General features: G+C 38.3%; 1 protein-coding gene across 13 annotated transcripts in view; it reads right to left on the bottom strand.

Moving 5' to 3' along the window:
• The window catches only part of LOC135084232 (filamin-A), a 101,088-nt gene that overhangs the window by 20,743 nt on the left and 62,285 nt on the right, over nt 1–18,060 (bottom strand). For 5 of the 13 annotated variants that reach the window (XM_063978982.1, XM_063978985.1, XM_063978983.1 and 2 more), the window contains 9 exons: nt 15,893–16,033; nt 13,143–13,312; nt 12,565–12,690; nt 12,033–12,146; nt 7,539–7,727; nt 6,577–6,679; nt 5,962–6,104; nt 3,648–3,756; nt 44–208 (listed from right to left, as the gene is read on the bottom strand). In XM_063978982.1, the coding sequence (XP_063835052.1) occupies nt 44–208; nt 3,648–3,756; nt 5,962–6,104; nt 6,577–6,679; nt 7,539–7,727; nt 12,033–12,146; nt 12,565–12,690; nt 13,143–13,312; nt 15,893–16,022 (1,249 nt within the window). In that variant the 5' untranslated portion in view covers nt 16,023–16,033. Of the gene's footprint in view, nt 1–43; nt 209–3,647; nt 3,757–5,961; nt 6,105–6,576; nt 6,680–7,538; nt 7,728–12,032; nt 12,147–12,564; nt 12,691–13,142; nt 13,313–15,892; nt 16,034–16,607; nt 16,973–18,060 lie in introns of all 13 variants that reach the window. The other 8 variants (XM_063978974.1, XM_063978972.1, XM_063978979.1 and 5 more) reach the window with 4 other exon arrangements.

Here is an 18,060-nt window from a genome sequence, read left to right as displayed (position 1 = left end):
CCCCACGATGGCCAGACAGGTCCTTCTTTCCTTTCAAACTCACCAGGTATATGGATCTCCCTATACTTGACGGAGACGGTGTGGACGCCCAGCTCCTTAGGCACGAAGTGGACGGAGTACAGGCCGTCTTCTACCTCCTGGATCTCGGCGTCTTCGGACACGCCTCCAGGGCTGGTGACCGTCGCGGCCAGGTCGAAGGAGGTGATGCCTGGAGGGAAGAGAAAAGATTAATAGGCTCAAAATCACCAAGGTTGCGAATTTCAAAATCGGTTTTATGACAAAAAAAATTGCAAGCTATAATGATGACTATTAGTTTATACTGTTGCTTATTTTGTATATTTTTAAACCTTAACAGGGCAGCGCACAGAATTCTTTATTTTTTTTGTAATATTGCTTAGCAGTAAATATCTTGCAGAAAACCATCAATTCGGGAACGTTTTCCTAAGTTTCATAAAACCCGGAAAAACCAAACAAAGCGCATAATTTGAGCTTTGTTTAAAACATGGGTATATCATGTATCTATTTTGAATAAGCAATAATGAAATCAATACATTCAAAATTTTCTACAAGCAAAATACGTCAAAAAAATAAATAAGTTGCTATTATTCCGCATACAATTTAAGAAATTTCATAATATTTAAAACTCTTTTAATCAAATTAACGTAATATGTACAGAACAAAAGTTCTGTAATGTAATAAAATATACATAATATTGAAATACCTCCATTTATGCGTATTTTACCTAAATATTGTAACGTTCCCGAAAATGATCAACCGTTCCCGGAATGACAAAAATGTTCTCGAAATGATGATATATTGATATAATTAGGTAGAAATAAGGAAATATTTAAATTATAAACAACGATTTCAATAACTAAGTTATTTATTTATATTGCCATATTGTTCACAGTTAAGAAAAACTACTCTTACTATTAATAAATTCTTATTATAATTCAGTGTTAACATCTTCATAAATCAGTCTAGTTAAACTTCTGTACTCATATTATATTTTTTATAAGTTTTAATCAGTTATTACAATTTCAGTCTTTTGACCTTAAATCACAGTCTACTTCACTAAACTTCTGTATATAATACAAAAAATATATAAGAAACGTAAGAAAATCGTCAATATATTCTGTCACGAACAACAAGTTAACTAAAAAAATATTAAAATTACAAAACAAAACTTATTATTTTTCTAATAATACTGATTATTTGCTCAAAATCAATAGTAATCATTTATCCTTAGGTTACTAAGATTTCTCTATCATCATCTTCGACACATGTCGATGATGATGATGATGGGTGATGTCCTTCCTGCCCCAGCGGCCATCAGCTCTCCGAGCTATGTGCCCCGCCCACTGCCACTTGATTTGAGCGATTGTGCGGGCTATGTCAGTCACTCTGGTTCTCCTACGGATCTCTTCATTTCTGATTCGATCACGCAGGGAAACTCCGAGCATAGCACGCTCCATCGCTCTTTGGGTGACCTTGAGCCTTCTTATGAGGCCCATAGTAAGCGACCACGTCTCAGATCCGTATACCATCACTGGCAACACGCATTGGTCCAATACTTTTGACTTGAGGCACTGCGGTATTTCGGACGTGAGAATATCGCGACTCGCATTAATAAATTTGAATAACTTGGATTGACCAGTCCCCGAAAGCAGCGCCTGTTCACAGACATGACGAGTGAACCAGCCATCGCTTCACTCGACCATATTAGAGGGAATGTAACGACCCGCCTCACTACGCCACCACCCCAGAGACATTTTAGTGAGAATGACAATTCCAAGTTATTTCTTAAAAAAAGGACAAAAAGGTCTCTTCTCAGTAGGAATTTTAACAAGCAAGAATGTTCCAGGATATACGAGATTTGGATATTTTCTTTGCCATAAGACTTATTTGCTTCAACATCAATATGTTTAACTTTTATCTGCTGAATACGAGATATTGTTTCTAAATCTTCATTGTCCGAGGAAGATGAACAGTATACAGACTTATAAATGACTCAATTTTTCTATAATATTCTCTGTCCTTAGCCCCTTTAATTTCTTACTGCTCTTCAGTCATTTAATCCAAAAACTTTCTTTTTCTAGCATTCGCCTTTTCCCTTTGGCGTAAATAAGCTGCAATATCCTTTTTAAGCTTTTTTTGAGATTTTTTTATATTTTTTTTTATCAGGAGTTTCCATTTTGCTGTAATTATAAAGACACAAAATTTTAAAAGAAATGTATTAAATATTGTAAATGATTCGCCCTTAGAAATAATAATCATCATTCCGAGAACGCAACAGTCATTTCGGGAACGTGCCATCATGTCCGGGAACGTTTCCGAAATGACCGTTCACGAAATGACGATTTCAAATAAGCGCGCGCTTTAATTAGACGGTAGCCACATTAAATGCGATCTGGGTTTGTCAATAGGAAAATATTTGAGATTACTTTGTTATTTCGTGTAGTAAAAAAGAATTTCATCAATAATTAAATGTAATAATTACGTTCACGAAATGACGGATTATTGATGTACGCTCTACGAATAATGAATTGAAAGGTACTTACCATTTAGATTTATTTTATTTGACGATAAATACTCTGACAGCCCGTTTTGTTATTGTTTTCTTCCTCGACTAACGTTAGACACCGAATGGCTGCGTTAACTTAAAATATTTTTTGATCGATTATCGATACGTTCACTGAAATGACTTGTGCGGTATCGGACAAACTATATTGGACATTTTTATAGTTAAAAATAAATAATCTTTTAGTATCCTTTCTAAAACTAAATTTTGTATAAAAAATACGGTGTATTAAGTAATGACATGTGTAAATTACCTTAAATTATTATGTAAAATTTTGGACTTGTTGCTGAAGATTGTACATTAGGACGCGTTCCCGAAATGATTATCCATGCATGTGTATTGATTTTATTTAAAATTTGCTTTATTAATTAGTTATATTGTTTGATGTACACACAAAACAAGTTAGATGAAGTAATTTATTATTATTATTTTCTCAAATAAGTCAAGATTTAAGACATTAAATTGCTAGCAAAGCCAATTCTGCACCTTGGTGATTTTGAGCCAATAAAGCTTGTTGATACAACCGATCAATTGACTTAACTTTTATGAGCTTTCAAAACGCAGCTCTTCTTTAAATTTTGTAATGCAAAGACAAGCTATAGTGTCTCTTTTCAGTCAACGCAATAAAAGGCTATTGTTTTTAACAGTTGGCAACACTGACTAATCACAGGACCTTACACTACAGTGGCGCCATCCTAGTGAATACAATTATGACTAACTAACTTGAATTCCACCAGGATGGGGCAAATATTACCCGTATTTATAGTTTATAGCCCTTGGTCATACAAATGTGTAGCACTATTGTTTTCACGATCGAGCGAATTACTCTCAATACAGATTTCAGACATTTAGAGGACCAACAAATTAAAAATTAAAAAAAAATTAAGTAAGTAAAAGTTTTGTTACATTTCTCAACATTGGCCGAGACAGCGTATTAGACTTAAAAATTTCGACGGATTCATCCAGTGTCTTGCGTTCGAAAGCGAAAGGTCGTGGTTTCGATTTCCGCCTTAGGCAGTTCGATTTTCTCAAGTTATTTATAAATATTTCTCAATTTTCAGATTACCTGGCATCTTGAAGGTGAGCTTGCAGTTGGTGCCGACCTCCGTCAAGGGCGCAGGGTCGCGCTGCCTCTGAATCTTCTCTCTCTGTCTGTTGCTGCCCTCTCCGGTGACCTGAGGACGAGGTATTGTTATTAAGATGACACTTTAAATGGGGAATTCAAAGAAACCTCTAATATTGGTCGCAATTTCCATCTAAGATACTAAACTATTATAAAGCTGTTTATTGAACGCGTTAATCTCAGGAGCTACAGGTCCGATTTGAAAATATTTTTATGTTAGATAGCCTATATTTATCGAGGAAGGCTTTAGGCTATAAAAAATCACCCTACAGCCAATAGGGGCGGAGCGGTAAAGAAAGATGTTGCAAAAACGGGAAATATTATTCAAACTATTTTCACGCTTACGACGTCGCGGGCACAGCTTGTAGATGCTGTGATAAATAAATAACTATAAGTCTAACACAGTCTTTCCCAAAGTGGGCGATAACGCCCCCTTGTGGGCGCTGCAGGCTTAAAGGGGGGCGGTAAGAGACCCAGAAAAAAAATCGGGACGTTGTGTAGAGGTTTGGGAGGCGTCATCTACTAGGAGGACTCTTAGACACCGACTGAGCTCGACTCTTGACTAAAAAATGGGGGGCGCTAAAAAATAATGTATTCTCAAAGTGGGCAGTAGACTAAATAAGTTTGGGAACCACTGGACTCTAACACATAACTCAGTCAGTGCCTAAGGTATGAGAACGGCATGAGGAGGGTGTTTTTTGTGAAGTCAAATGTCAGCGAGACTCCAAATTTGTTTGTTCTGTCACGTCATAATGTGTCATAATCACACATCTCACATACCTCAGGTACTGACTGAATAGCGCTAGATCTACAGTGTGATATTATAGAAAAACTTTGGCGTGCGTAGCGTGGGCAGGCCTCCTACTACGTGGACCGACAATCTGGTAAAGGTCGCGGGAAGAGCCTGGATACGGGCAGCGCAGGACCGTTCATTGTGGAAAACCTTAGGAGAGGCCTTTGTCCAGCAGTGGACGTCATTTGGCTGAAACTAACTAACTATAGTGTGATACAAAAACTTTGGCGTGCGTAGCGTGAGCAGGCCTCCTATTACGTGGACCGACAATCTGGTAAAGGTCGCGGGAAGAGCCTGGATGCGGGTAGCGCAGGACCGTTCATTATGGAAAACCATGGGCTAGGCCTTTGTTCAGCAGTGGACGTCATTTGGGTGAAACGAACGATACAAAAACTTTATTTGTTCAGTATCGAAGGAGTAGCGGATTCAACAACCAGTAGACTTCAACAAAAAATAATTACACCTAATTGAACTTAATTGAATTGAATTAAATCGAAACACGTTTCTTATACTTATCATCAATATTATAAATTTTGTAATCATTAACGCACGCGTTAATTAAAATAAACAGGCAGATTAAAACGCGTGTTAGTTCTGAAGGTCAGTTTATTTCATTAACAATATTACAGCTTTTAAAGTCACGCAACTCGTTATTGCTGAGAAAGTTATGGAGACTTATCAGTTTATCACTAATTGAATTTGAAAATTAATTAATATTTTTTATGTGACAGGAGGCAAAGGAGATCACACAAGAAACAATCACAAGAGCAAACGGGTTGACGTTGTAGTAGCCAGGCTAAATGGGCTAGTATATCAGATCGTGTCCCTTCTCATAGTCAATTCTCCCAAATACTCTCTCTTGAATTGCTAGTGCTATTGCCCGCAGAATTATTAAACTCAAATGGCAATGGACAGGGCACATAGCTCGTTGAGCTGATAGCCGTTGGAGCAGAAAAGTTCTCGAGTGGCGACCAAGCAGCCACGGCCAGAAGACGTAGTGTGGGCAGGCCGCCTACTATGTGGACCAACGATCTGTAAGATGCGGCCTAAGATGCGCGCCGCGATAAGCGGTTATCACTCCATTTTATCGATTTTGGGAAGGTCATGGGAAGTATCTGGAATCTGGATGCGGGCAGCGCAGGACCAGTCGTTGTGGAAATCCTTGGGGGAGGCCTTTGTGCAGTGGACGTCATTTGGCTGAAACGAACAAACGGACGAACTCTCTCTTACCTTGACATGGAAGGGTGAGCCTTCCACGTGGTGAACTTCAGGTTGACGATGTAGCTAGGCTCAATAGGATTGTAGCTCATGGGGTTCTCATGGTCAATTCTCTCGAATACTCTCTCTTAACAACAGGAGTATTCCCGTCTCTCGTTCCCACCACTATAACTCCTGATTATCCAGGATCTATAACTTGACCGCCAGTAAAAAGCCAACCAGTGAAGGTCAAATCTGTTCTCTTACCTTAACAGTGAAGGGTGAGCCTTCCACGTGGTGGTCGGCGAACTTCAGGTTGACGATGTAGTAGCCAGGCTCAGTGGGCTTGTAGCTGATGGACAGCACGCCGTCCTTGCTGTCCGCGCACTGGATCTCGGCCTTGCTGGGACCTGGTGGAACAAGTCATAAATGAAGTCAAAATCCTCAGAAATACCAGCTTAAAACAAAAAATAATGTAAACGATCTCTCCAGTTCCGAGACAGGATTACCTAGTTCTACTAATCATAAGTTGTTTGTAAACCTTGAAAAAAATATTATTATTGTAAAAAAATGAAACGGAAAGATAAAAACAGGAGGTAGTTTCCAGCATGGCATAGCAGTTCTGTAGCGTCATCTTTTTGCCAATCCTATCTATCTATTCCCACCTCTCGTTACCACCACTGCAACTCCTGTGTAGCCAGGATCTATCAGCTTGACCGCCTATAAAAGGCCAAGTTTGTCCCGGGGGAAAGCTAAGCTGTCATTGGACCCGCAACGTTTATCAGAAGAACATAGGAAAAGTTCGGTCCGGTTGACCCAATCTGAGTTGACCATCTAAATTATTGGCTAAACGTGGATAATTTAGAAGTTGTAGACACTTGCCTTCAATGGAGAGGGAAAGACCACCATAACCAGCGTTCCTGGTGTCAACTGAGAAGGTGTTCTCGCTGTGTGTCTTTCCTTCCTTCAGGGCTGTGCCAGAAACCTGTAAAAACAGTAACTTTCGTTATCTGTGAACTGAAACCTATGCTGATATCAGACGCAATGTTCTAAAGTTTTTAAAGCCTATAATCCATTTCTCGGACATCTTTTCTCACAGTAAATCTAATTCATGTGGCAGACTTTTGGTAGACGCTCGCTATGGCGTTCTACGTTGGAATTCTACGTTTACGTGATGATGACACGTCTCGACTCGTACATCTTAACTCGTGGAGACCGCGGTAACAATTGATTTCGATTATGTCTCGATTCGCTGGTACTTGAAAGGCTACGAGCATTCCTAGCTTTATGTAACAAAATGTTAATTGCCTAATACAGTGTGAGTCACGTTAAAGTGTACATATGAAAATAGATGAAACTAGACCTATTTTTATCGACAAAAAAGAGGTCAAAAAATTTTTTTAAAAATTTTTTATAGAATTTTTTTTCTTCCAATTACTTATTGTAAAGAAAACGTAATAACTTTTAAACTAAGCGGTATATCATGATAAAATAAAAACAGTATTAATGCCAAATAACAGGCAATACTAAAAAAATACATAAAATACACAACAAATAATAAAAAAATATACTTTTTGAAAAAAATATGCTTTTAAATTCGTGTTTTTTTGGTTATTTGATAAATTTCTCCAAAAAATGCCCCTATAACAGGTGATTTTTTATTACTTTGTATTATTCTCTATCGTATTATCTTTGTAAAACCAAAAATCGCATGTCTCTATCCCTATCACAACATTTGCTATGATTTTTTTACCTCTTTTTTGTCGATAAAAATAGGTCTAGTTTCATCTATTTTCATATGTACACTTTAACGTGACTCACACTGTATAGTCCATCTCACTCACCTGAACTTTCTTAGCATCTCCGACCTCCTGCGTCTCGACAGTAATAGTGAAGGGCGAGTTCTGGATGTGCACACCCATCTTCTTGACAGATACCACGTGCTGGCCAGCCTCGCGAGGAGTGAAGCTGATGCCGATGTTGCCAGAAGGCAGCCGCTTGAGGAAGCAGGGTTCTTCCAGGCCTGATGGCGCCTGGAATAGTGGAAGAAAAGTTGGATAAAATAATGATGATCAGTTTGGAATCAAAATTCGTACCAACAAACTTAACGCTAAAACGAAAAATAGGCTTTAGTATATTTAAACACCATCCCCCTATTAGTTCAACTAGGGTGTAATTTTTATTAATAAGGGGACATCAGTTTTATAGCCTTTCAACAAATTAATTCAAGAGTATTAAAAAAAAGAAAATATAAAAAAAGAAAATTTTAATTCATTATATATCACATCGCAATATTCGCAATTGCAGGTAGTAAAGGACAATGTTCGTTCTCCATACATTGTTCGCCTAAGAACCAACAATTTTGACATATTACTACCCGAAAGCGAAATAATACAATTCTGTGTGTAAGAACAATGATTCCTGATGGACACTTGCCCTAAAATAAATGATTATGAATATTAAATCACAGCGATTTTATAATATGTCGTTTATGACAACATGGCGTCTAAATCACATTGATTGTATTGTGTGAATGTATGAACACCGATTCGCGAAAAATGTTTTGTATTGTCGTCACGCCGAGTCGCAGCCAAATAGTATAAAATAATAGAACAAGTTTTAGAAATACAACTCGGCATTCCACTTTTATAATATGCCCACCTAATGCACGTAAATAAACAACATGAATCGTAGGTTGTTTCCACCCTTGTCATCTGACACATGAAATAAACTCCTATTGTATTATAGATATCAAAGCCGAATCGTATATAATAATAGAATGGGTTTGGGAGATCACTCGGGGTTCCACTTTTATAAAATACCTACATATTGCATAAAAATAACACGAATCATGAGTTTTCTTTTCACCATTTACATCTGACACGAGATAACAAACTCCTATCTCCATGACTACCGTCGTAGTCTATGCCAAAGACTACAATATTTTAAGCAAGAAGTTTCAAACCTTAGCGGCTACAGTAACCCCTGGGCCACATACATCGTGATAACATTCGGTCGACACCGGAACGAAATGCAAAAAAGCACCGTATTCTAGTGCGGCTATATCACGTTCAACCGGGGTTTTAATTGGACTAAAGTCCTGACTAAAGACTGGAAGAAAATACGCCGCATTGTATGAGCACTTCGTGTTCGTTAAAGCGGCTTCAGATCTAGAGCCTACATAGTTTTCTTTCCAATAATATCCGCAAGTAGCGCTGCATGATCTTTACAACAAAAACGGCAATAGTTATTAAGGTGCCAAAATTATATGATTAGTTACTTTGGCACGGTATTATACACGTTCGAAGATTTGTCATTTTCATTCATTTCATCATCATCATCATCATCATTTCAGCCACAGGACGTCCACTACTGAACATAGGCCTCCCCCAATGACTTCCACATCGCACGGTTGGTAGCGGCCTGCATCCAGCGCCTTCCCGCTACCTTTATCAGGTCGTCGGTCCACCTTGTGGGTGGACGTCCCACGCTGCGTTTTCATTCATTTATTATTTTCTTAAAGTGCCGGAAAAAAATAGTTTCTAGCTGTCCCAGCAACTTCGTCAATAAAAAGTTGTCTTGTCATATCTTTAAAATCGTAATATTAATTTCTGAACGTATCCTGTTTGACACCTAATAATATTATTTGACATAGCTGGCTCGGCGAATTTCGGCAAATCAATTTTGACATTGCAGAATATGACTTTTGATAGGTTTATCATAGAATTCGGCGGGGATATCCTCACGGAGGAAGTTCGAAAAATGGCGGAACAAGATCTTATAATAATGCAAGGCCGAAGCTGTAACGCGCGTGCTCCTACGTGTAATCCGGCGAGTATACAATAAATAGTAATGTCTGGTAAATAGTGGTAATACGTATCGTTCGTTCGTTCGTTTCAGCCGAAAAGACGTCCACTGCTGGACAAAGGCCTCCCCCAAGGATTTCCACGAAGACCGATCCTGCACCGCTCGCATACAGGCACCTCCCGCGACCTTCACCAGATCGTCGGTCCACCTAGTGGGAGGCCTGCCCACGCTACGTCTTTCGGCTCGTGGTCGCCACTCAAGAACTTTCCTGCCCCAGCGGCCATCAGCTCTACGAGCTATGTGCCCCGCCCCGTCTATGTCTATATGCGCTACGATTACAGGGTATCATTTTGCAAAGTCGCAAGACTTCACTCCGCTGCTGTCAAATCAATGTCGCATAATGTTATCGCAATGTGTGTGGCCCTTGGCCAAATCACAGAAGCCTATGCGAAGAAAGAGCACTTGAATGACAATGAAAATCAGGGTTACCATTTTATAAGATCTCCTCACTATTGAGGGTAACAAAGTAACATTAATAATCTAGCCATTAATTACATTTATTACCTATACGAGAAAGTAAAGCAACATGCGGTTTTATTTTAATTTGTAAAATATTTGTAACAGTTTGTTCTAAGTTTAGTTTTACAACAGTATTGCTGTTTCAGCTGTCATTGTGAAGCTTTGGGAAAATAAATAAATAGAAAAAATATTAACATAAATATTTATTTAAGTTTTTATGTTCATTATCATAATATGCCAATTTAAGTTACACTGTGTGACAGTCTTTGACACTAAACAAACTCTTCAGCTTAATAATACCTACCTACAGGGCGTTTTTATAGTTACTCTTGCTGATGAAACAAGAAGGGTTGATTCTACTACTGAAATACAACTACTTTTCTTACAGGACCAATATCAAATTCTCAAAAAAATTCACATCCTCGTGATGGTGATAATTTCTATGGAGAGGTTTTTTTTTTTATATTCGGTCTCTTGGGATAAGTTATTCCATTTGAGAAGTAGAATTAATCCTTTTTATTTTGATCACATATAAAAATAACACAAGTGTTTAGGAAAACTTCTTCTTTGGTATGGTATCACCAAGGAGTTATAATGGCGGCAACTCTGTATCACTGACTTGTAACTTTCAAACAGTATGAATAATAAGGGCACCACATTGGTTTTCTTTCTGAAAAAAGGCTTTCACTTTTAGTACTAACCCTTTAGCACTATTTCATTGAAATAAAAATACAATAAACGCACAGAAGACTGAAATTGAGTCAACTGACGTGACATTTATAATTTGTTGACATTATGACAAGACTAGGGATTGAAAAAGTTTTAATTGAAAAAGTAAAATGACAATTTATTAAAACGATTCACAAGGATATAATCGATTAAAAATATTTATAAAATGTTCTGATACTTGCCTGTAGCGATTATCCAATCCTGGTTTCTACTGAAAAACTACCTAGTGGCAAGATTTTAATAAAATAATAAAATATTTATCTTCTCTTTCACAATCTATAAAAGTTCATTCGGTCTATTATGTGCTATGAATGAGGGTTTTCGCGATTGAAAAATCCGCGAGATGGCAATACGTAGACACGAGGTCCAAATGCTGCATGATTGGTGGATTTTGACATATCTGTCAATGTCATGTCAAAAATAACCAATCATGCAGCATTTGGACCTCACGTCTACGTATTGCCATCTGGCGGATTTTTCAATCGCGAAAACCCTCATTGGCATAGATTATGAGAGACTGGCAACTATACTAGGTTGATATATGTTTCTCTCACTTCAACTGGCATTGGATTGAACATCGGATTCTGACACTTTTACAGTTATGATACCATGAATATCAGTTTATGGTCCTAATTATTTTTATTTTATTTACGACCTTCGACCAGTTGGACACTTTAGATAGCTTCTTGTGATAGTGTCAATATCTTTTTAGCTTTTAACGCAAATCTAGTCTTCAAAGCAGTTTAATCGATTTATTTTATTTTCAAAATCGATATTTTATTGTCTATGATGGCCGCAGGAACATCACTATACATGGACTCCCAGCAATAAAGTACGGTAATGCCTCGTACAGATTTTATCGGCAAAAATTATGGAACTTGATAGGTTTTAGACCATGCCACGCACCAAAACGTCCGGAAGTTGTAATAGTATTATAGAATAAACGTTAAAAGACTTATTTATTTAATTTTTCAATGCTTAAGTGTCCATTAGAATGAAAGGGTGCTTAATGTATTAAAAAAATTAGAAAATAATTATGATGGGTTAATGTTTTTGGGCGGTTTTTTAGGCGATTTCTGACAATGTCCTTTCTAAAAATATAAAAACCATGCAATTTTCATGGTCAAAATTTTATATTAGAGAGACCATAGTGAGGGCTATTGACAGTTACATGGTTATCGATTGTTTTTGAGACATCACGTATGTATTTTAAAAACATTGAAAATCTACGAGAAATTGCGTAGAATCAAACCTAGAATAAATTACATAATAGTAATAAATACCTGAATAGTAGCGTTGAGGCTGCGGATGTCATTGTCGCTGACCTTCCCCGGGAGGGTGACCTCGCTGCAGCTGCCCACCGAGATCTGGTTCCTCTTGCGACCCTCGCCAGTGACCTGGAAGAAGAATAGCACGTTGAATGAGAAGTTTAAAGAGGAAAATAAGGTCCTAATGACAAGAGTGAGAAGGACATGTTATGTTGGTTAGAACAGTCTAAAATAGTTACAAAATATTTTAAAAATATTGTTGATGACGAATGTCCGAAAGGACATGAAGGTACTGGGACTCAAACAAAACGTATAAAATAGAATTAAATGGCGGCATATGATTGGGAAAGCTGAACTGATCTGAACTAAGCCGCGTAAGAGACCAAGGCAAGGAAGAAGAAGAAGAAAAAGTAGCAGAGCAATTTTTTCTAACTACGAGTCTACCTTCAAAATAGTTCTTAAACAAAGCTGCTGCTCTCATACGGAAAACTGCATTTTTGGCCTTTAGTCCTGAAGTGTTTTATTTAGGATTTTACTATGTTTTTACCTTGGCGATGAAAGGTGATCCTTTGATGTGTTTGTCCCCAAAACGAATGGAGACTTTGTACTCTCCAGGCGCTGTGGGCAGGTACGATACGGCGACGGTTCCATCCTTGTTGTCGTGGCAGGTGATCTGCAATTTGATAAGAGTATGAAACAATATGCTTTCTATAACACATTTATCGCTACATCTAAGCCTGTTATACTTTTAGTACCACTATACAAAACCATGGACTACCCACTAAATGCTCATGATATACAAAATATTCAGTTCGCTGCTGTCTTCAAATCTCGAGGTGAGAGAGTTATCAATAAAATCTCCTCTAACTAACCTCCGATTTGCTGGTCTCATGGAAAGTTTACCAGATTTCTATGAGCTAAAAGGGAGTTTTCGCATTTCACTGATTTCAACTACAGAGATCTTTATCTAATACTACTGACCTCAGCATTGCTAGGTCTCAAGACAGCCATGGAGAACCCTCCATCTGGCATCCTTGACGCCGTTGGTGAAATGGTCTAGCTGTCTAGTAACTTAATCTCCAGAGTCTTTAGCCTAAGAAGAAGAGTGAACAATCTTCTACTAACCTCAGCCTTGCTAGGTCCCTCCACAGCCATAGACAGTCCACCAGCGCCGGCACCCTTGGTGCTGATGGTGAACAAGCTAGGCTCTCCGCTGACGCCGCTGATGAGGCCGGGCCCGTAGGCGGTCACGTAGCCGGAGGCAATGGAGTCCACGGTGAACTTGTAGGGAGACCCTGTTAAAAATAAAATTGGAATAATTAAACACTGTCAGAAATTCACGCGGCGTGGGACATCCACCCACAAGGTGGACCGACGACAGCATAAAGGTAGCAGGAAGGCGCTGGACGCAGGCCGCTACCAATCGATCAACATGGAAATCATTGGGGGAGGCCTATATTCAGCAGTGGACGCCTTATGGCTGAAAATAATGTTGATGATAGAAATCACGTGGACATTTTTGGGAGACAGAATATTTACGTGTACTTACACATAAAATGGTCGCTACAATGGTCGGGTAGTTAAAAAGTATGAATCAGTCGAAAGTTATGGGTTTCATTACCAGATAGGAAAGTTCAAACTAAGTGTTCCGAGTTGCAATACACTGCAAGCCTCAACATTTAACCTTAACCTTCGAAAAGATACATTATTTTGCTTCAAGGGCATAATATGCTATCGGTACGGTGTCGAGTTGTCAGTCACTGTGAGATTCTACATAAAATCGAGTCCAGCTACTGGGAGTCTGACCAGCCTAGTATTTATAACCGTCGCGATTGAAGAATGCGATATGCTTAACCCTTAATTCGACGACGTGCGATATGCTTCCCATTGAACGAAAATAAATCTCCGTAAAAAAATTGACCGTATATCTTGAACTCAAGGTGTTTATTTGCTCCCTGAACTATTTAACTATGCTGTCAAAAATCAGCAAGGCACCAATATCGATGAGACGCGAGCAATCTCCAATAATATGACGGGGAGGAAGGGCCCGCTGCGCGGGCTCTCGGTAAATTGCATTTTATTCATTATTTTACGGCTTAATACTCTTGTAATATTATTAAAAACTATAGATAGGATACCTGCGAAGCTACTTACAATGTATTTACTGTCATACAGAGTTTTGTTTTCGTTTTACGACACCTATAACTTTCATGTCTAGTATACTTCCCGTCGTCGAATTACTAGTAAAGTAACTGCTAAATACTATGTCCAGTATTCTTCTTATTCAAATTGTTAGAAAATTAACTTTTGTGGTTTTTGATAATAATATTTTAGGGATCCACACATAATATGTTTTCTGCCTCACTATGTACCGTTTTCCAGAGTTTCAACTCTAAAACACAAGCCTTAGTAGCATTGGTGCCGCCTAACACTACTCCTTTTCATAGAGATATTGGTTTTCATCAGAAAATTGTTCTTCTCACCCTGCTTTTTCATCAGTTCTTGCATAGAGCGCATGAATATAGACAGCTAAATCTTTAACTCTGTCTTACTCGAGGGAATAATGCCAGAGGCATGGAACAGAAGCGTGGTGGTACCCTTATTCAAGGAAGGGGATAACACCTTACTGAAGAATTATAGTTCCATCACGCTTCCGAGCCATATCTACAAGTTTTTATGCGAGGGTTATTACATGCCGGTGTCCGAGAAGTCTTTGTAACCATAAACCACATCCATACGCTGCGGCAGGGTTATACAGAAGACCAAAGAGTATTACTTGCCATAACGCTTGGCGTACGTGGACTATGAGGAGGCTTTCGATTTGATTGAAGCTTGAACAGTGCTGTAGTCTTTCCAGAGAGCTTCCGTATTGACCCTTGGTGCTGAAGTGCTTGCACAAAACGCCACCTTGATGGCGGTCCAAGTGCAGGAGAAGAAATCAGCAACAGGTCCAAGTGTTTTACCAGTAATCACATAATGATACCTACTGAAGGTTCCTTCTCACAATAAACCCTCTCTATATCACAGCATGACATGGAGAGGGCTGTACTTGGTGTTTCTGTGCGACATCTAATGAGGAGATCCATAAAAGAACTAAAATCACTGATATAGCCTTATGGATTAGCATGCTGAAGTGGCAATGGGCAGGGCGCACATCACGCAGAACTGATGGCTGATGGCTACAGCAAGGTTCTAGTATAGAGGCAACGTGCCGACAACCGCTGCGTGGGGGGGGTCCACCTACAAGGTGGACAGATGAACCCATAAAGGTAGCAGGAAGGCGCAGGATACAGGACGACTATCAGATTGGCCGGTTGTTAGCCCACTTGCCAACCTGATAATCATTGGGGGAGGATAATGTTCATTAGTGGACGTCATAAAGCTGAAATTATGATGATGATAATTAATATTTTATTACGGAACCACTTGTTTCTTTTTTCTGACTCTTCGACAACGGGAAGTATACTGGACATGGTTGGAGAGCGTCACTTTCTTATGAACTTGGCAATGTCCAGTATACTAGACATAGGTTTTTCAGGAAACTGAAATAGATTTTTTTGGGTATTTTTTCTGGGGTCCCATACAAGCTAAGAAACGAAATCAATAACTGTTTTATAAATTTTACTAAAAAAAAAATCCGTCGAATGAATGAAGGGTTAATAAGGTAACTGATGAACCATGCCTGAGGTATGGGAGAGGCAAGGTTCAGATGTCCTTTAGAATTATATCATGCTTTTTCACGTCACAATAATTATGTCAATGTCTCCCCTCCCGTGCCCCTGAAATACCTCAGGCACTGACGCATCCGAAGGCGCATCTTTATGGAGTATATATTTATTTACATGGTAATTAGTCCAAAATCGTTTATCACATACCCTGCACGTGTTCCCCATTATACTTGACGTAGAGCTCGTGGATGCCCTCCTCTCTGGGGTCGTATCTGATGCTGACTGTACCATCCCTGTTGTCCTCGATGACGGGCTTGTCGACGTTACCGCTGGGCATCTTGACTTCAGCTGGAAAGATTACCATGTGTTATTCAAGATAAAGCCTTACCATTAATATGCTGTAAACACTGATGCATGGTTTCTGAATATGGTTTCTTAGGATCTATTCAGTTGTTGATGGATGGATACAAAAAACTGCTGCATAAAATGATGTGCTTTCAAAAAATGATAAGATTCCTCTAATGTTTAACAAAGTGCATGGGGATTCTTCTCGTGATTTTTTTAGAATCATTTTTTTTTGCTGCAGGCTGAAATGAAATAAAGGAAGAAAAGCAGGAAGAAGGAAAGAAAAATAAAAAGTCAAGGGCTTACCCTTATTACCCAGATCTTAATCAGAGGCATAATATTGGGGGAGGCCCTATATCCATCAATGGACTGAGTCAGACTGATAAAAAATAAGATGATGATGATTGGATGGCTAATTTTTCTACTCAATCTTTATTCAAACGTAGTTGCATTAAAGCCTTTGTATTTTAAACGATGGTATAGCCATGAGCGTGGCATTGCGCAAGACCTTCAATGTGGTTTGTAGCCTTAGGATCTATAACTATAGGATATACAATAACTATACTATTCTACCAACCTTTCCTAGTATCAATATGGTAGAGCGTCACAAAATTTATCGGCGTATAATCGAGTCCAAAATTGTTCTTATTGAATCCGATCTTATGGGCTTCACTGAACACTATCGCGAACGCTTCCTTGTCGACCTCTGATACGGAGAAGTACTTTTTGAAGTTGTCAAAGTAGAGGGTTGAGACCTCTTCCCAAGTGACCTCTTTCTCACTGCCTCCGACAATTGAGTTCCACAGCCCACTCATGAACGCCATTTAGTTGTCAACTACTCACAACTTTGGGATAAACATGCCAGTGTGTGTGTTATGTGGTTTTTGTGTGAATTTGCTGTGTGATTGTGATTTTGTGTCTTGTGTAGTTTCGTTTTGAAGTCTGTGTGAGGAGTGATCAGAGGAATTTTAAAGGCATATTGTTGTTCATAATGTATTTTTGAGCCAAAACTGTTCTCGATTGTATTTTGTTTCAGTTTGATTCGCAGAGTTCATATTATCCGATTGTATTTTGTTTTGGTTACTGAACTTGACAAATGATAGATTAAAAATAATCAGAACGTTCATTTTTTTAGAATCAACTGAGTTTATTGCCTAAATAAAAATTATTATTTGTTCTACTACGATTAAAAATCATCAGAATCTTCATAGCCTTGATCATACATAAGTTTATTGCCTATTCCAGTGATGTGTTTTCTATTGAACCCTATATTTATAATGTTATCCAGTTCAGTATTTACAAAAGCCTAGCGCTTCTAATTGATCCAAGTATTTATCTACATTCAAGAACTTTGACCAGCGTCTTTATAATAAATTTATTTTTATGCATCACATTATAATGTGACGATGTAATTTATACGTCCGAATTGTTTAAATTCCCGTGGCCAGTTAACGTCACGGCGCCTATTTTTAAGCCGTTCCTTATGTTGGTACTCCTGATTACGTCACGCTAGATATATAAACTTAGAAGTTTTATGCCGTACGACGTGGACATCATAAAAATTGTTGGCAGCATTGACAGCGCAACATTTAAAAACCCCGATTAAAAGTATTTTAACATTGAATTATTTTATTTTGTAGATGTATTTACGGCAACCTTTGCCATGTCTACCAGTTTCTGGATAATATTTTTGGAGGGCAATTAATGAGTTGTAAAGATATTTATTTAATAGTCAGACAAGATGGTATCCTCGGTGCTGATGACGTTTTTATGTTCAACATTTGAACTATGGCAATTTTAACAAATCCTCGCGTCATATTTTTATGTTTTTTTTAGTTAGTAGATAAACATTTCTGTGTTACAAAAGTGATATTAGTAAAGTGTAACTGGAACAAATAACCAGGTCATAAGATCAAAATGATGTTTTTATTCAAATTTCCAGTTGAGCTGTTGACATGCACATCGTAAAAAGAATTAGAGGTGATACAGTAACATCCGTAATAAAATCATTAACAACTTTTATTTTACTT

This window comes from Ostrinia nubilalis, chromosome 25 (genome assembly GCF_963855985.1).
Source record: "Ostrinia nubilalis chromosome 25, ilOstNubi1.1, whole genome shotgun sequence".
NCBI classification, from domain to species: Eukaryota; Metazoa; Arthropoda; class Insecta; order Lepidoptera; family Crambidae; genus Ostrinia; species Ostrinia nubilalis.
Note: the sequence above shows the minus strand (reverse complement) of the source record. Positions and strands in the feature narration are given on the sequence as shown.